General features: G+C 41.2%; 1 protein-coding gene across 2 annotated transcripts; it reads right to left on the bottom strand.

Annotated features, from left to right (window-relative positions):
- Positions 1 to 1,534: 1,534 nt before the first annotated feature.
- fbxw11a (F-box and WD repeat domain containing 11a) lies at positions 1,535 to 19,977 on the bottom strand. 2 transcript variants are annotated; one of them, XM_044364232.1, is made up of 14 exons: positions 19,822 to 19,969; positions 17,316 to 17,420; positions 14,960 to 15,028; positions 12,787 to 13,006; positions 12,127 to 12,313; positions 11,681 to 11,771; positions 10,996 to 11,133; positions 9,638 to 9,756; positions 6,806 to 7,055; positions 6,242 to 6,360; positions 3,917 to 4,027; positions 3,742 to 3,820; positions 3,060 to 3,224; positions 1,535 to 2,906 (listed from the first exon to the last, which is right to left on the bottom strand). In XM_044364232.1, the coding sequence occupies exons 1-13, from the start codon at positions 19,858 to 19,860 to the stop codon at positions 3,063 to 3,065; spliced, it is 1,689 nt and encodes a 562-aa protein (XP_044220167.1). In that variant the 5' UTR covers positions 19,861 to 19,969; the 3' UTR covers positions 1,535 to 2,906; positions 3,060 to 3,062. The 2 variants fall into 2 exon arrangements, with proteins under 2 accessions (XP_044220167.1, XP_044220168.1); XM_044364233.1 differs by lacking the exon at positions 17,316 to 17,420 and having other exon boundaries at positions 19,822 to 19,977.
- Between the last annotated feature and the right edge of the window lie 141 nt (positions 19,978 to 20,118).

The following is a 20,118-nucleotide window of genomic DNA, read 5'->3' as shown; positions in this document are numbered from 1 at the left end:
GCACAAATCCATCCCACATAACTTATTCCCAGAATTTGAAACATTCTACTATACTGAACTAAACCCAGAAATGTAGAAAACCAACCCCCTCAGCAGACCAACTTCCCCACTGCTCCTAGTCGAGAGAATACATACTGTACAATAACCAGGCAGACGTGTTATAGAGCTCAACCACACCAGCCACAGCTTTGCTATAAATGCACCACTTTAAGCATTTTAAAACATACATTCCTCCCTCACAGTTACAGTGTTTACAAGACTGTTTGTGATCAACTGTAACAGGTTGTTTAGACTCCAAACTTGGCTACCAAACAGTTAGAGCCCAAGTCTCATAAACAGATTACACAGTGGGAGATTGTTGAGTTTATACTCCCACCTGGTGGCTATCTTTAAAACACTTGCTACATTATCACACAGTGCAGTTTATGAAACATTTGTTTTTTGTTAAATAACTTCATGCAAGCCAGAACTGTGAAAAGTACCAATTATAACAAAGTTCTTGCACATCATAAAGTCTTGACAGGTGCGTGGGATCAAAACCCTTGACTGTGAATTTGTAACAAATATATTCACATATGGTTACAAAGGTGAACTTAATTTTGTATAACTGACTTATTGGAGGCCAACTGGCCTTTAGTTACTTTACTTTTTATAACATTTGACTGTGAAAAACATGCACACTGCTCATTACTTCATCACTTTAACGTTTGTGTCGGAGACTGAAACATTAAATTGTGCAGGATTTTTTTTTTTTTTTTCAGTCACAAGTAGTAAAAACTAAAATGACTAAAGACCTTTTCATCATATGTGTTAGTAATACAAATTTAAAGTCAACCATGTTCCACTTGTTAACATTTTGTCATATCTAATCTATTGAAAACAGCTGTGGGCTACAAGTTTTTATAGCTTCTGCTGAAAGAAAAAGGTTTAAAACTACCTACTGAAGTGCTGCTATCCATATTGATACCAGAGTCTCACATCCACTTCTTAATAGACCATTTACATGCCGGCTGCAGCTTCATGGTGTCTTTGTTCTAAACCTATTGCATCAAATGTTTATAATTGTTCTCTCACAGCCAATCAGAAAGAAGTGTGAGTGTGAAAGTTCATTCTTTATATTCAAAAACTGTAGTTTCACAAAAATATTTTGAAGATTTCAATCTCATCTTTCCTCTTGGGTCTCCTTCATGTGATGTTGTTTGCTCAAATGTTATTTTGTCAACTGAGCAAACTGCATTCACTGAGGAAAACCGCAAGATGCTGTTAGCTCCAGAAAAACTAGTTTTTTTGGTCCAACACTAAGTATTTACTGGTAAACAAACCAAATTTGAAATAAATGTTGAAATTCTTTGTTATCTGTGGAACTGACAGCCTTTGCTGCTGTTGGTCTGAAGTACAAAAGAAACAAACCAAAGCGCTGCTGAGTGTTGTATCTACATGTCAGAAGTGAGAGAGGCGGCATAGCACAAATCCACCCACACATACACACACACACACACATACAGACATGAACAGACAGACAATTAGACACTCATTCATGTTACAGTTGGCTCAACACTCCACCACTGTCAAGTACTTTATTCACAATAAGGTCATTTTCTTCTTTAAAAAATCATTTTTAATATACAACACAATTTTTGACAAGACAACTCTGTTTACAGCTAAATTTGAGCTCTTGAGTTCCAGCTTCTCTCATAACCAAAGCAAGCACGTAGATGATGGGGGAGAGAAAGATGGAGTGAAAGGGACAGATGAACAAGGGTCGAAGTTAGAGTAAAGAATGAGGAAAAAGACAGTCAAGAGAGAAAGAGGGGAAGAGAAAGAGGACTACGCTTAGTATGATTTTTGTACTAAGAACCAAAATACTCAAATAAAATTAGAAAATAACAGTAATAAAAAACAGTAAGAAAGTAAGAGTTAAAGAGAAAAAAAAAAGCTGAGGTGTACCGGGATGCTGTATCCAAGGCAACCTCACATGCATGTCTGTCTGTTTGACGCTTCTGCTCTGTTCTGCCGTTTCACAAGTCCACATACACAAACACACGCTCACGCAAACTTGAGTGTGTGCGCCCCCATATTCCAAGCGAGTGTGCATCTCTGGGGGGTTTGAGGGGAGGGAGCAGGGAGGGGTGGGGTGGGGTGGGGTGGAGGGTGGGGTAGAGAGAGAGAGAGAGACAGGGAGGAGTGAGAGGGAGTGAGAGGGAGCGGGGGCGGATGCAGGTCATCCCCGACACAGTTCTCCCTCGTTCACTCCCTCCATCTCCCATCCTTCCCTCCTTTCCTAGAGCTGAGTAAAGAGTCTCTGTCTCCCGCATCACAGCTCTGGTCATCCTCTGTCCAACTGTGCCACTGTGTGTGTGTGTGTGTGTGTGTGTGTGTGTGTGTGTGTAAAATATCTATATATATATATCCATATATATATATCTATATAAATATATATATAAGCGATTCCATATCTGTGGAAACCTGTTTTGGCAGGGGTTGAAAACTGAGGAGCAGAAGCTGCTTTAGTTTGTATAAAGGGGACAAAGGGGAGCTTGTGACTTATACGGTCTACATTAATACTGTCATTAGTGTACTTTACAAAACATAAATTAGTAGTAGAAGGTGAACTTCTTGGGAGAGTTGCGTTGGTTCTGTAGTAGGGCGTCCTCATCAGTGTTGACCTGTGTGTGCATGTCTGTGTGTGCATGTCAATGGGACTGGCGGGGAAATGGGGCACAAGCTTAGGAGTCTGTCAGAACGGGCAGGGGGGGAGGTGGTGGAGGTGGCGAGGGCGGGGTGGGAGGTGGACAGAGAGATGACGAGGAGGAAGGAGAAGAGATGGGCTCCTTTCCGTGATGGACACACCCATCAGCCTATCAGCCCTGGGCTTCTCCAAAAGAGGGTGCGGTGGATGGCGCCACCTGGGAACAAGAAAGAAGCCTGCAGTCACACACTGAGCGTCAACATACTGACTGAATATGATTCTACCAGCTATACAAAAACACACACACACACACAACCTCATGTGTAATGCAGACATAAACATGACATATACACATTTGTAGAGTTTGTACCTGCTATCTAGAAATGTAAGTGTAGGTGCGGGAGGGAGACCGTCCCTCTGACTGGCCATTGGTCGAGACGTTCAGGAAGTCCCAGATCAGAATGGTGTCGTCGTGAGAACTGCTGATGATCTGGAATTCATCAAACTGCAGACGGAACACGCGGCCAGAGTGCTCCTGAAAAACACACAATGAATCATTTTCGACTACAGCCAGACCACAGACTGCGATAAGACTGAGATGGAGATTTGTGGTGTCATCATTTACATTTTTAGGTGGGTTTCTGATATTTTGTCCACCCAATTTACATCGTAGAGGGTAGACTAAATATTTTATAATCCTCTTTAATGAAATACACAACAGAACCACAAACTACAGCCTCCAAAATGACCATCAACGCCTCTCTAAAACAGTTTCAACAAAAAGTGAACATTATAAGCTTCATGAAGGTATGATTTATTGCTGTAGTGTTAATTCTTTACTTCTCTTTAATATCATCTTGATATATCCTCAGCATCAAGATAGATGTTAGAAGAAGTGAAATCAATCATAAAAACCCTTAAGTGGAAAGAACAACCACTTTGTATTTCACTAAGAAGTTAGCTGGTTTTTTCCCCTACACAGATTTTTATAATATCTGAGGTCCTTTAGAGGAGCTGCAGCTGAAGACACTTAGCAGCAGGGGGATACTCACCACTAGAGTGCGCAGACATAGTGTGCTGGCAGGGGCTCGTGGGTCCAGGGCTGCCTGCAGGTCCCACACCTTGATCTTACTGAAGAGAGAAACATGATATGACACTAAGTCAGAAACAAATTGTGCCTCTGTGCATAAAACTGTGAGTATGTGTGTGTGTGTGTATGAGACTCACCCGTCGTAGGCGCCGCTGACAATCCTCTTGTTGTCAAAGCGAATGCAGCGCACCAGCTCCTCGTGACCCTCCAGCACTCGCAAACACGCCCCACACTCTATGTCCCATAACCTGCAGGAAGAGAAGAAGTAGTAAATAAATAGAGAGATAAAGTCCCTGCACTGTTTATACAGTTTTAAGTAGTCAAATATTTCAATGACACTTAACAGCAGGATTGTTATTGCTTAATAAAATGTCATGATGGAAAGTGTTTTTCAGCCTCTAGATAAGAGATCCACTTTGATGTTAAAATAAACTGCCAATCTTCTTGCATAAAGTGATTTCAACATTGTACATTTTAATACAAATATTTAGAGATATCCTGAACAGATCCAGGCTTATTTGAAAGGATCGCTGTTGCCTAAAATAAAGCATATAAATCCTTTCATCACAATACTCTGCTGTGTTTTGTCCACTTCAGCCTGCGAGTGTTGCAGCACATCAGGGAAAGCGACTGAATTCTGACATCCAAGTTGGCGCAAAATATATGAATTCACTAAACTCAGACTCTCTCTCTTTCTCACTGGTGAAGAGTAGCGGTGTACAAAATGTTCAGCCAGCAGCTTCTCACTTTTTAGTTGACGTTGACCATCACTTCAAACTGACAAACGTTGACGCCAACAGATCATATCAGTTGTTACTAATGAAAGTTAATTCTGTGAGCGACTTCATGACAGGCCAAAATTTTAATTGTCTGTTTGTTGTGGGGTTTGTGTTCTCTTTTCATGTTGGTGTGTCTGTAGTCTCACTTTTAGGATTTGCATTCTCTAGTTAAACTTGCCAAAGTCAGAAGGATTCACCTATTTCAATGTGGCAGATAAATATTAAAAAGGAAAAATTCACCTCTGTGAATGTGATATTTCATAAAACTAGGACGTTTCTGCCCTATGACTATAGAAAACGAAGGAAAAAATGTGTAGGTTCCCCATACCGCTCTTAAGGGGGAATCCTACAACAACCAGAATGCATTGCACGAATCTTGTCCAATGAGCTTCAAGTGAGCTACTCACGGTGTGTTTAGGGCCAGATTAGCACCAAAGTCAAAGTTAGTGCAGCGTTGTATCTCTTTACTGAGGCTTATTTTCATTTACAAAACGTTTTTCCTCATCAAGTCTGGATATATCGAAACAGTGTACAAGTAAATGCTGTTTCTTTTACAAACTGTGGACGACGATGAGCCAGACTGGATTGTGGTCAAACCTGAATGTAGCCGCCCACAACTTACAGGTAACATGCAGTCGCTATTCTGTTCTGTACTGTACTCAGAGTTGGCAAAGTCCGATATAATATTCTGTCAAAAAACAAAGTCAGGTTTACCAAAACACAGCAAAGTTTTCTGTTCTGTTCCCATTTTCTCTGACGATCATCACCTGATGGGCGCCGGTTGATGCTGCAAAGCTACGCCGGCTGCATCGCCTCTATTTCGGCTGCAGCTGTGCCGTAGCTCTGGTGGTTACTTTCTCCGCAATAATCTGTTTTATGTTTTTACACAGCGTGATATTTGGCCACATAAGTTGTAGTAGTAGTGCCACATCTCTGCTCTGACATTATACTGTAAAGCTAGTTGTTTCGTTGTGTAGCTGTTGTCACAGAGAAACTCAGCAGCTGATGTTCATGTGTCAGGCTGCGGCTGTAGCTCAGCTCTGGTGGTTGCTTCGTCCTCCACACTCTTGAGTCTGATTCAACAGCGCAATATTCAGCCTCGTATCATGAAACTAGTTTTCTTCCAAATATAGTGATATTTTTAAGTATTTAATATTATGATATTTTAGTGTCTGCTGTTCCCTTTCATTTGTGTAACATGATGGCCGGAAGTGTTTTGGGAGACCCACATTTTACCGTCCTTGAAGGCACCACTACAGAAAATACGGAAACATAGTTTGTAATCTAAGGCAGATCTCCAAAGTCCGCTGGATGACGCATTTTACGTCGCCTGGCAGACTACTGCTGGGAAACCAGCAGGGAGTTCTGGGTAAAGGCAACATAGAAGGAAGTGAAAGACTGTTCATTTGCATATACTACCCACATTGTGATGATACAATGACGGTTGAAGTTTCCTTTTAGATCAAAATATCCTGCTGCTATGTAAATGTTAGTATAGGATTGGACTCGGTATCAGCAGATAGCAAATATTAAAGGACTTGAATAGCGGCCAGAGAAAGTTGATTGGGACATTCCTACAGATATTACATAACATATTAATCATATACCTATTTAATAGACAGCTAACAGCTTTTGTGTACAACAACTTTGTGGTTGAAATAAGATGGTGTAGGGTAAACATACCGGATTGTGTTGTCAGATGAGCCGCTGACAACCAGGCGATCCCGGTACTGTAGACAGGCGATGCCCCGCTTATGACCATTTAGAGTGCGCACAAACTCACAGGTACTGGTGCTCCATACCTGCAGGAGGACAACAAAGAAAGCTTTGTAAAATAATGACCAGTAAAGTAAACACGCTGAAACCACTAAGACTTATTTGTTTGTTCAACAGATCAAGGTGACATTTGTACAGTCTTTGAGTGTATCTTTGTCCTCATAATTCACCCCCTCAAAACAACTTCTGTTGTATCACATTGCAAGTTGGCCATCACTGGGTCCTTTTACAGTAAATATGGAGAAGCAGAGGGTTCCTGGTTTGACTTCTGGATTTGCAGTAAAAATCTGGATAGAGCAATCTAATGAGAAACACTGTCTAGTCTGTTGAACTACCACAGCAGGCTGTGTAAATATGAAAAAAGCCTGTCTGCTCCAAACTTTATTAGATAAATAACATTTAATAAAACTCTACCCTGCAGCAACTGTTAGAAATGTTTCTCTAGAAATCACGCTCTTAGATCTTTTTTACCTTGATGGTGCGGTCCCCTGAGGCGGACACGATATATTTGTCGTCAAAGTCGACCACGTTGACAGCAGCCCGGTGTCCTACCAGGACACGACGTAAGCTGATGTCAGTCGGAGAGGCCATGTCCCAGACGGCGATTGAGCGGTCCTTGGAACAAGTGACCATCAGGCCGTTGGCGAAGCGTAGGTGAAGCACTGCCTCGTTGTGGTGGATCAGTGTGTTCAGTACCTCACCCGTCGTCACCTCCCACACCCTGCAGAGGAAGAGAGAGATGGAGGGAAACGGGAGGATGAGAAAACAGGAGTAAGGAGAGATGACGGTGTGGCCGAATGACGAGGGCAAAGGTGAGAGAGAGAGAGGCGAGGAGGAGGAAAAGAAAAAGTGGAACGGAGCGGGAGTGAAAATGTTGAATGAGAGGAGGGGGAGGTGTGAGACAAAGGAAAGAAATGACAAGGGGGTGAGAAAAGTGGAAAATGATAGCAGGAAGGGGCGAGTAGGAAAGAAAAATTAAAGATGGGGACAGCGGGAAGAGCGGTCAAAACGAAAGAAAAGAAGGTTGAAGACGGAGAGTGGAAAAGATATGTAATGGGAGCAAAGGAAAAAGGGAAACAATGGAGACATGAGAGAGAATTATGTTTATTAGTTTTACAATGGAGAATAACTCAGAGTTCACACACATATGGCTGTGAAGAACATGTTACTGAACTGCACCGCTGGGTTTTGCGAATTAAATACAGAACACTCTGGAAAAGCTGACAGCCAAACCTACAAACAAAGTGCCTGTCACGCTGTTGCTAAGGAAGTGAAGTCACACTTTCCTTGGATACCGCCCAGCAAGTACGGCTAAAGTGTGAAGTAATAAGAGAATTAATATTGAGCTTCTGTGTGCAGTAGCCAAGCAAGTGTCAACACACACGCACACACACACAAATATTAAATATCTGCTATATAACATACTCCACTAGCTCTTGTAATGATAGTAAATCTAACTAAATATGAAACAATAAACTTCAATATTCTTATACTCCAGCTGTGAGTTGGGCAGTGACCTAAAGCAGCGTAAACTATTTTGGTTAGATTTGTGAAGGCAGTTACTGTATAATGTAGGCAACTGTGAAATGGTGGGTGGTGCGTTTCTCAGAGTAGCATCATATTGTACAGTAACCTACAGTATAATGTTTAGAAGAGCTTGGTGTAATACAGTTAAGATGATACGTTTCAGAGAAATTAAGTCTTAATTTTCTAAAAGTTCAGTTTTCAAAACGTAGTATTTTTTGGAGTATATTTTTGGAACACGTGTATTTTACATCAAGATCTTAAGTGATGTATTCAACCCAGGAAGAAATATGAAAAATATCCTACAAGGAAAAAAAACAGAAGCTGCATCGGTTTGCACTGGTTACGGACTGTTGTGCTAGAAAATATAAATGTATAGCAGTCAGGGTGTGTGTGAGGATAAAAAAAAAAAAAAAAAAAGAAAAAAAAAAAGTATTTTGTCTATTTTTTCTCAATATGTTGTCAAGGTGAATCAAGGTTTTACATTGTGTTCAACAGTGGTGGAAGAAGTATTCAGATCCTTTACTTAAGTAAAAGTACCAACACATCAATGTAAAATACTCCATTACAAGTAAAAGTACTTGTTTCGTCCCTCTGATATATTATTATACATGACATCATTAGACTGTTAATACTGAAGCATCAAACCTAACAGGAAGTAAATATTCCTAATTTTTTTTGTTGTTTTTTTTTTTTTAAAGGAAAATATGCTTCCCCATTTATTGATAGATGGTGCCTCCTCATTTTTTAATTCTTCATTTGTCTCCTCAGCTCAGTTTCTTACTGGACTTGTAGTTAATTATGTTTGCCTGGATTTATTTTGTTTTGTTTTCTCCTGTTACTTATTTTTCATTGATTTACTGTAACAAGTGGTCTTGTGTTTCATTATGTTTTGTATATATTGAAAAGTTAAATAAAAAACTTCAATAATAAAAAACATACTGAAGCATCAGTGTTAGAGCAGCATGTTACTGTTGTAGCTGCTGCAGGTGGAGCTAGTATGAACTACTTTATACACAGTTAACTAGTTAAGTCCAGTGGTTCCCAACCTAGGGGTCGGGCCCCTCCAGAGGGTCACCAGATAAATCTGAGGGGTCGTGAAATGATTAATAGGAGAGGAAAGAAGAAAAAACAAAGTTCTGATACACAAATCTGTTTTCAGTTTCTGACTTTTTCTCTAATCTTTGATTTTTGGTGAAATATTGGATCATTTGAAAATTTACTGAAATTAAACCAAGTTTAGAGGGAAAAATCAGTATTTGGTGGAGCTGTTAACAACTCACAGACATGTGAAATGTGACCCTGACTACACACTGCTTTTTGTAAGATGTCAAAAGCCAAAAAGGTTGGAAACCACTGGTTTCATCTTTAACAATGTATTGTAATTTAAAAGCTTGTTATATTATCCATTGTGTCAAATCTTCATCTGAAAAGTAACTAAATCTGTTAAATAAATGTGGTGGAGTAGAAAGTATAAAGTAGAAATGGAAATACTCAAGTAAAGTACAAGTACCTCAAATTGTACTTAAGTACAGTACTTAAGTAAATGTACTTTACTTATACTACTTTCCACCTCTGGTGTTCAAACTATAAATAGGTTAGTAAATGAGGACAATGACTGTGACAGTTTGACACAGCTGTACAGTAAATCCTGTCAAGTCGTCCAGACAGATAGTGTAATCAACAGTAATTGGAATAATTTTTAATCTTGCTGACACAGTTTGGGTTCCTGCTCCAAACACACAGTGTGTTGCATCTATAACAAGATGTGTTTCATACCTGACAGTTGAGTCAGAAGACCCAGTGACGATGACCCTCTCATCATACTGCAGGCACAACACTGAGCCTGTGTGACCGGTCAGTATCTTCAGACACTCCAGAGACTGTTTATCCCAGATCTATGAGCAGGAAAGACAGGAGGAAGAGGCGGGAGGAAGACAAGTGAAGCAGAGGGTGAGAGACATATGGACAGAGTGGCACACAGAAGAGGAGGAATAAATAAGTGGTTTTGAAAAGGTTGCAGATTTGGGTCATGCTAATAATGGCCTTTTCTAGCTGCAGTGTTCATGAACTGTTCATGCCCCATTTCCCCCTCTGCCGTGCTGAGCTCTGTGTACCTAAAGAGCCATTCAGCTCTTCCCTGAGTGTGCGTCAGCCTCCTCCAGAACAATAAGAAGACAAATCCACTCTTCTCCTCCCTCTACCCTCCCCTCCTCTTCATCATCTTCTCCTCTTCTCCCAGGCCAGACAGATAAGTGGAACACACAACGGGTCTGGAGCTGAGCCCTTTTATCCTATAATTCACTTGTGTTCTGTCTCAGTGTCTGCTGGTTTAGCCCAGCGCCACAGACAATAAGATGATGAGCCATACTGAGCCCAAGAAAAGATTCAATTCATAAATACGCTAATGCAGGTAGCTGGAAACAACCCCACACACACACACACACACACACACACACGCACACACCACGCATGTCCTGCTCATAGCCAACCTTTTTGGCTTGCTTTACTGCTGGTGCTTAGCACTAGTGGGATCAATCTTAATTACTCCTACATGTCAGTTTGGGCCAGTAGGACACACTGATACATGACTACAGTATGTTTTCACTGCCTCAGCAACAGGAAAAAACAACTTAACTTAATAAATATTTATTAAACAATGTCAAATTCAAGTGTGCTAATGTTTATATGTTACCAGTAGGAGATCTGGTAATCAATCATTCGTTTTGCACAAACTAAAACATGACTCCGGTGCTTTACTTATAAAATTATTGTTCTGTTAACAAGTTAATCTACTTCTAACTAACTAAATGGACGAGTTCTGATGGCGCTCTCATAACCTGCTGATTTGCATACAGTCATACAGATATCAGCTTTTATTCGGGGCAACACATTTTTGATTTTCAGGAGCTCCTCTACTCGATGGCAGGAGTCATCAATTTTACATTTCAATCTAAGGAAATAATTAATTTGTAAATCAAAACCTGCCAAAACCACTCTACACACCTCTGAGGTAGTACTGAACCAGAAACACAAATAGGTGGCAGAGCACAGCGGCAAAAATAATAAACTTCAAGTCATCATTTCAGTGAACTCAGACTACTGTCCTAGACGTTTTAAACTTAAAACCAACGTACCTTGATGGAATTGTCCCTAAGGCCACTGATGATCTTGTCATCGTCGTACTGGAGACAGTAAACCCCTTTACTATTTTCTGAGCGACACTGAATCCTCTGCAAGTTGTGTCTGCCACATCGCCAGTTAGCCTCAATAGTCTGGAGGGAAGAAGAAGAAACAATGAGACACTAACACAGGAGGCCTCCAAAGACTAAAAAGAGAAGCACCGTAAGGGGGAGAAGATGAAGGCAAATATCATATAATGTAATGTTATTAAGAAGGGACAGAAACAGATGTGAGATCTAGCGAGGTGGAAAGTGGTCGTGGGATTAGAATAACACTGTAACACCAAGACATGTGGTTGCAAATGTGAGAATAAACTTGCTACTTATTAAAACATGATTAAATTATCCAGTGGAATATTTAGTCAAATTAGACCCTTTTAAGGCCAATCAATAAGATATGTGCAGATCAGTGATGTATATACACTGTATAGAGAGAGCTCAGATTATACTACAGGGTTAAGAGAGTCTGTGAGATACTATGAAACAGTCCCTGCAGATGGCAAAGTGCCATTACAAACAAGGAAGGAAAATAATGTCTGACGCAATATTGAAAGCTGAACAAAATTACTAAAATCTAAAAAAAAAAAAAAAAAAAAAAAAAAAAAAGTGTTCAGTTAATACTGAAAATCGTTTCTCTTACCTCTATGTCTTGGATGATCTTGGGATAAAGGGAGTGATAGTAGGAGTTGGGTGGGACTTCTGCCGTGCGGTTCTTGAAGAGATATTTCTCCCTGAGGGAAGAAAAATATTATGAGTGACAGCTGCTTTGTGTGCACTGGGTTTTTTTTTTTCCACCGACAATAGTGAACGTCTATTGTAGGTGGAAAAAAAAACCCCAAACCCTTAAACCCAGACCCAACCTAACACAACCTGTCTTCCTCCTTCCTCCTTCCTCTGACTTTCCTTCATACTACAGTACCAGTCAGAAGTTTGGACACACCTTCCCATTCTTGAATGAGAAAGTGCATCCAAACTGTTGATGTCGGCCATTTTTACCTCTTCATGTAAAACAAAAGTAGGATAGCAACCTCTATGTGTGTGTGTGTGTGTGTGTGTGTGTGAGTAAACGTGTAGGTGCGTTCTTACCACTGGTGTCTCTCGGACAGGCCTTTCCACAGTGGGTCAGTGCGGACCATGCGTTCAATGAGCTTCTTCCACAGCATACCCTCAGAGATGACCCTCTGCCACTCCTTACACACCAGCTCTGCCGAGCACAGCGAGCGTGCATCCAGGAAAGACAGGATGTTCTCTGCTATGTGATCCAAGCCTTGGGCTGTAGGGAGGAAGAGGAAGGGGTGAGCAAGTGTTTGCTGCAAAATTAAAAGGATTTCATCTTGCCTTTTTTTTTTCTGTGCCTAGGGCTCATTACTTTCAGTTTTTGTTTTTTATAATAAATTCAGGAATGCATTAGTGTGTATTTTCAATATTTAAAAAATCAGATAAAAGAAATACAATAATACAAAAAACTGGTGGAAACTTTAGAAACAACATTTGTAGCATCTGTAGTTTTTTCTATGCTCACTGCAAGAGGGAACTGTTTACCATAAGCTAAAATATTAATGGTCTTCTTTCAGTACCAAACAACTTTTGTAAGAACTGGATGAAAATCACTTTGAATTGATATACTCCTTTAAAAAAAAAAAAAAAAATTGATTTTTCTGTGGGGAAATCAGTAAAAAACTACAACATTGAGTCAGGAGGATGAGCTCACGCTGGAGCATTCAGTACAAACATCTGTATTTGTACCTGGGAGCGCAGTGATGAAGTCCCTCTGCAGCATGGGTTTGAGGTAGGAGTTAATGTGGCCGTGCTGGTAGTGGCACATACGGGAGATCAAGCGCTCGACAAACTCCACCTGGTCGGCCTCCGACCACTGGTCAAACAGGGCGATGCAGTGTTCCTTTTCCTTCTCATAGTTCCCCTCTGACGGACGCTTGCGGGACCCCACAACAGGACCATTACTAAGCTGTGAAGAGCAGGAGTACAACAACAGATTTATTAAAAAAAATCAATTATGTTAGATTAAGAATCATTAAAGAGATAAACAAAATAAAGGAAGGACTCTGTCTGTCTGTCCTTTGCATATCTTGACAACCGTTCATCCGATCGACTTCACACTTGGCGGGTGTATTGCTCAGGACCCACGGACATGCAGTGTTGAATTTGGTTCAGTTTGAGCACGCAACACATTTAATATTAATAAACTTTGAATAAACAAGCGAACAGCGAGCCACTCAGCTCTGCAGCAGCGAGGCAGGACTTTAGGGCTGACGAGATGAGAGAAATACAAGTTGGGGAAATCACATGTCGTGCTCTAAAAAGAGAAAGGTAGACAGCGAAGACAGAGCTTTTAATCAAGAATGGACAGACTCACTTATATGTTCATTCTTCCCACGGGCGGTTCATTTGGATGAGCGAAATAACCGATAAATTAAATGACGGAGCGTATCTATTTTAACTGGTGCCAGCTTTTCTAGCCTTGACGCTGCGCACACACGTGCACGCACACACACGGGGAGAGATGAGTCGAGAGAAAATACAGTCGGGAGAAAATTACATGGCGCGCTCTAAAAAGAGAACAGTAGACAGCGAAAACAGAGCTTTTAATCAAGAATGTACAGACTCTTACATGTTCCTTCTTCCCACGCGCAGTTTCAAAACCAGTATGTCTCATATGTTCCGAGGACCGTGGGCGATTATGAAGCGCCACTACAGACAAAGCACAAATCTTTTGAGCAAACATACCCACTCAAATCCAAACTAAAAGGCACAGAAAATAATCACTTTATTTTAGGATGCACATTTTTTCAAAAGCTCTCTGTTATGCATTTTATTTTTTAAAAGCAGCCCTTATATTACTTGAAATGAGAAAAGATTCACTATAACAGTACTTAACATCTGTTTATAATAGAATGTTAGTGTCTTTCATGTTGTTGGTGTAAATACTCAGTCACACCTCACATCAACTGTATTTATTTTTTATGCGTTGAAGCAACCGACTCGTTCCGAACAGGCACGTTTTGAACGGGAAGTGCAGTGGGATCAATCCTATTGGTGCGTTCTGTTTCATTATCTGTACATTACATTCATGTCAGCTGTGAAAGGAATTTTTCTGTTAGCTGGTGGCGTCACTTGTAGAGTGTGTGCATAATTGAAATCTGCTGGGCCAATGCATCATTACTGCCACAGCATGGCAAAAGCTGAAATTCAAAATTATGTCAAATATTTAAAAAAAAACAAAAAACTATTTCATTTCAAATCTTGCTACCACAGTTAAGAATTGTTAAATTTAGTTTCATAAAAACAAAACCACTACAAACACTTTTGACTCATTTTTCCATTACTGAAATGCATGTGGTGGATAAAATGGGGACTGAAACTGAAAGTTGCTGTATTGCTATAAGACAGTTCATGTACCGGATCAAGAGGAGCCTGTTAAACCACTAGATACCAGTGGTGAGGACATGTGTGTGTGTGTGTGTGTGTGTGAGAACAGGAACAGATTTATTTATTTTTTTAAATAAATGTTCATGTCCACAGTATTTGTCAACATCAGTGTGAGTTTTACTTAAATAGAGACCTGAATGGAACATGCTGATATTTACACTATGCTATGAACCAACTATATATTCATATCTACTGTTCTGTTGAATTTAAAAGATTTTGAAGGCAAAGGCTTTAACCTTTAAATGACCATCCTCAAAGAGTTGGCTTGGCTGCGGGATTTGAATAAAAAGGCACACATTTGAGAAGCTGTGCATCTCTCCAACACAGTATATACATGTTGAAGAGTTAAAATCAATTTAAATAAGCTGAGATGCAGATCCCACACTTTTTCCACCAAACTGTGTTCATGGATCAACTATACACAAACTGATCACCCACACAAAAATAAGCACAAGCACACACATACACACACCTTGAGAACTGTATTCTTCTTTGGCGACAGATCGTCCACGAGGTTCTGTGACTCCATCCCTGATGTGTTCTGTGGACAAAGGACAAAACAAAGATACGGCGTGGGTTAGTGTTTTATTCTCTTTGCGCGTGTGTGTGTGTGTGTGTGTGTGTGTGTGTGTGTTAAAGGCACTGTGAGAGCCAGGGCAGCGGTGTGGATAGCGCTGGACACAAGAGTGCCACAAACACAGCCAAGGAAGGGTAACCATCATGACTTCTGAGGCGTGCGCGCACAAACACCCGTGCACACACACACACACACACACACACACACACACAGACATACACACACACATACACACTCACAGACATACACACATGGAGTGAAAAAAACAAGAGCACTGCAACAAAAGGAATCTATCTGCTTGCTTGTCTGTGATGTGGGCTAAGTAGTTTAAACTGCAGCATCTTGGGTATGTCACTGGCAGCAGCTCAGGCATGAATGTAATGAAACTAAAATCAGATAGTAGCCTTACTGCACATACAGAGGATAGAAAAAACTGGGAGGTAATCAGATCCCGACTATTTCTAGCTTGACTTAAGTCTTACAATGATTTGAGTCATGTTACAAGTGCACTGCAAACATGCTAGACTAACTTGAATCGTTCTAACAACAAAAGGGGTAATGCACAAATTACTTATTGACACTAGAGTGAGAAGCTGACTATTCAACTGTGCTCTTAACACTTTAACAATTTATGTCATTATCATTGTTATCTGCCAGATTTATCTGACACACTTCATAAATAGTAGGTTCCTCATAGCAGTAAACTGTTCTTCCGGCAGCAAAATTATTATCTTACATTCATCATTATATCCATAACACCAACATAGAGACCTGCTGTCCTTTTAGGAGGTTTAGTGTCTACTGGTTTCAGTTGGTAACTGAAAATACACTGGATCACTGATATAAGGAGGCCATCATGAATTAACATACCGTTCCCATACTGTTAAATTAACATTTTTAATCAAAATAGCGTAGCCTTTAACTATGAAGATTCTTTTAAACATGTACTACAAACTCTCAGAGCATTACTACCCCAGAAACACACTAAAAAGGCACAAACACATTATTACAGTTTACAGATTCACTCTTAAATTTGAACCATTTGCAGTTTTTCTAACAATATATCATTTCTGTTCCCAGATAGTTTCAAAAACAAATTTGGGGAAATGGGACACACAGCCTTCACCTGGGAAAGGGTCAATGCTATTGCATGTGTGTGAGTGTGTGTGTGTAGGTGATGACTGAACCAAGGTCAGTCTTCAAAAATGGCTGTGTAAGCAAAAATGCTAGAATAGAGGCCTGTCTGTCTACATACTGTAATAGCTTATCTTTTGGTGCTACTCCAGAGGTCAAAGAGTTGAAGTTGGTGGTCTCTATCTGTGGCCTGTCTTACAAAACAAGATTATTAATCTATCCAGATATTCCTCTCTAAATGAAACCCAGAAGATCCCCCTCAAATTTGGATCAGAGTAAGAGCTGTTGCAAGTTTTGCTTCGAGCAGTTGTCCAGCTAACTTAGTAAAGCTGCCTCATTTGGATATTGGCCAAAACCAACATAGAACATCTCAGTGGTTGCCACTGACACAACCACACAAACAAACAAACAAAAAAGGTCAGGTACTAAGAACAAAGCAGACAAGACAGGAAGCCAGGATGGGCTTGCTGGTGTTGATGGTCATGCAGAGCAGAAAAAAAAGAGAGAAGGAAGGAGCGATAAAAACAGACAGACCAGATTTGGCCAGGCAGGCAGGCAAGCAAGCATGTAGCCTCTCAGAGCTTGAAGGAAGACCCCCCACCTCGGCCCTCACACCTCCAGGTAGAAGGGGAGAAATCATTACTCCTCAGTGCTGGGTTATTCTCTGGTACCCTCTGCATCCTTCCTCCACTCACAATGTAAGAAGGAAATGATCTATTCAAACCCATCTGATGGTAAAACTCTTCATTACAGGACACAATCACTGTTCTCAGTGTTCTAGGGCCTAATTTAGTTGCAAGAACTGTGATTTGACATGATTACAAAGAAGTCAATTATAGTTTATAAAGCTACAATTCTGTTTAAAGCAGAGAGAGCCGGAGGACGCACCAGAGAAGAACCTGAGAGCAGTGTGCTTCCAACAGGGAGGAAAGGACAACGGAAGGTGAGGAGGTAGGAGGGTGAGGGGGGAGGGAGGGGGGGTGGATGCTGTCCGCACAGAGGTGGTATGAGGAGTCGTGTGGAGTGGGCGAAGAAAAGTGAAAAGGTGTGGAGATGGCGAGGGAGGAGGGAGGGAAAGGAGGAGGAGCAGCAGAATTAAAGAGGAGATAGGCAGAACCTGGTTGTGAGCCCGGGTGGAGGGGATGCTCTGCAGGCACCTGAGTGCACACAAACTCTCAGCCACCGAGGAGCAGCCCAGCCAGAGAGAGCGAGGCACAGAGCACTGTGTGAAAGAGAGAGAGGAAGGGAGGAAGGGAGGAGGAGAACGAAGTGGACAGGGTGAGGGAGGAAGAGAAAGGGAAGAGCGAGAGACCAGAGATGGGAAGTAAAGGAAAAGAGGAGGGCGAGGGGGGGGGGGGGGGGGGGGGTTGATGAGGGAAATTGGGAGGAGGATACCAAAGGAGATGATTGAATGGATGGATTAATGAATTGACATATGGATGGAAGTGGTGAGAAGTTTGTGTGGGGGAATAGAATAGTTGGGAGTGTGGAAAAGTGCAAGAATACAAAAATAATGGATAAATAAATAAGTGAGGTTTGGTGGGGATTCATGAGGATGTAGGTGTGTAACCATTAAAAGTGAGGAGAGAAGAAGAAGGGAGGAGGTGGGGGGAATAGTGAGGGGAAAAACCAGTATTAGAGCTACACACACATTGGCACAGTGAGCGCAGGAACACACACTCCTTCACACACAAGATACAGACTGATAAACATACACACAGAAGCATTATTAGACATGAACTGGGAGGGGATAGGTAGAGGAGAGGGGGGGGCAATGGGATTAATTGTCAATTATTGACACTCTTGTTTTGACAGAAACCCCACCCACTGTTCTGCCATCCCCACTCTCATGAGTGGTTAGTGAATAAACACTGGGACAAAAAAATAAAATTAAATAAAACAAACAAACACAACCCAGACGAGAATCAAACTTTTCTGTGGGCCTGTAAGATTTCTGACCCAAAACGCTTCACAAGTCTTTCCTCAGTTTTAATATGTACAATCATTCAGTGCACGGAAATAAATGAGATGTAGAAATCCATGGTTACATATAGTATGTGCTCTCATCAGATTAACAATTTGTCACACTTAATATATCATTTCGAGATGTATATCTTACTCTATGGCAGTGTAAGCACTTTGGGTACATTTATGTTATGTATTTACATATATTTGTATATTATGTATCATGCTTATATTATGTATTTTGATCTAAAGGCCACAATACAGATCAGACAAACATTTGACAAGCAGTGTATTTATTACCAATTATTCATTATTTCTGTCTTCACAGTAATCCACTGACCTCCTCCATTAATAATTTGACTCTATACTAGCATTTAATTACTTTCAGCGATGGTTATTCATGGTCTATAAACATCTATTGTGATTGTGTATATGACCCTTTAGCAACAATAGGAACTGATCGCTCAGTCACGCTGGATATGTCTGGTCCATATTATCAACTAAACAATATAAAAAGGTTTTATTTCAGAGGCCTAACTTACTATTTTGATACTGTATAACAATACAATTTATTTGTGTGTTGGAGAAACTGAGGACTGTATGTGATCATATATAAATGAAGTGTGAATACCGACCAAACTAGTGCGAACTCTTAACTATAACAACTATTAAGTTCATTGACAAAACACACGAGCGCCTCGTCTTAATTGACGTCTTCCTTACGACCACTTTGACCCCTGTAATGTTAATATTAGCCATTCGTAAGCTAACATTAGCCTAGCTAGCTAGCTTGTCGCGATAGCTGATAATTGAACACGAAAACTAAGTTGCCTGAGGACCAAATCTAACCGTCTGTGAACAAAAACAGTATTATAAATGATAGTTTGCGTTTCTGGTAAACAAAAGAGCTTTTACTACTCTGACCAATTGACTGTTTTGATATGGAAATGGCTGTCAAGTTAGCGTTTTTACCATGCTAGCTATTTAGCTAATTGCTACCCCGCTAATCGTGGTAATGCTATGTGAATGAAAAAGCAATACACTTCCTTCTACGCACTTTAAAAATATAAACAGACGAGCAGCACATTGTTGCGATTTTAGCTGCCTTCCGTTGTGTTGTGGAAGCTGCTCGACCACTCCACACATCTACCACCGTATAGGTCTGTCTTCACATAAACTACATAAAATAACATTCCCGTAAATTGACGTGGTTCATCGCCTTGTAGCCAGTGTTAGCTGGACGGCTAAGTATCAGGCAGGGCCCAGTTAGAGTGGCGCAGCGTCACCGCAGTGAACGCTGCCCCGAGAATCATCGGCTGTCTTCGGCCGACGACTACACATCAGCCTTTGGTTTACCCCGCTGTTTACCGAATTTAGCCAAAAGAACACATGTTTTACATTTATCAGATGTCGATGTCTAGCTGTTGTTTATCAATCCGATCAGTATCCGGAGCATTCTTAGCTAAATGTATCGATAATTTCAGGCCCTCCCTCTGATTTCTGGTCCCCCCCCCCCCCCCTCCTTTCTCCTCCACCTCTCCCGACAAGCCGCTTTCAGCTCATCCGGCCGTCGAATCGAGCCTCGGCGCTTCCCCTCAATATTAACACGATACTGAACACCTCGAGCGTCCAGGATGCCACATCGAAACGAATCTTACCATCAGCTCCAACGTTTTGTCCTCCATCTCCGGCTCCATGTTGACGATCCCCCCCGAAACTCGCTCTGAAAATGGTAACCCAGCCCTGCGTCGGCGGCCCGCAAATGCAGAGACGTCATTCACTTCGCTCAACCACACAGCTTCGGTAGGGCAGTGTCAAAGGGGTGGGTGGGGGATGGGCACGCCCATGCAATGAAAGAAGCGCGCTGATTGGGCGGATTTTGCCAAAGGGGGAGTGGCTTTACAGCTTTGCCTATTATTGATTGGCTTACCGTGCTACCAAGGCTTCCCCGGTGA

Source organism: Thunnus albacares, chromosome 10, assembly GCF_914725855.1.
Source record: "Thunnus albacares chromosome 10, fThuAlb1.1, whole genome shotgun sequence".
Taxonomy (NCBI): Eukaryota; Metazoa; Chordata; class Actinopteri; order Scombriformes; family Scombridae; genus Thunnus; species Thunnus albacares.
The sequence above is the reverse complement of the archived record's forward strand: the minus strand, read 5'-3'. Positions and strand labels throughout refer to the sequence as shown.

What these genes read in the sequence shown, in the direction of transcription:
- fbxw11a (XM_044364232.1), bottom strand. Translation starts at nt 19,860, where the DNA reads ATGGAGCCGGAGATGGAGGACAAAACGTTGGAGCTGATG. An exon ending in CCACCCGGGCTCACAACCAG is followed by an intron (nt 15,029 to 17,315) that starts GTTCTGCCTATC and finishes CTTTGTCCACAG; the next exon opens with AACACATCAGGGATGGAGTC. An exon ending in TCTTCTGACTCAACTGTCAG is followed by an intron (nt 7,056 to 9,637) that starts GTATGAAACACA and finishes CTTCCTCTGCAG; the next exon opens with GGTGTGGGAGGTGACGACGG.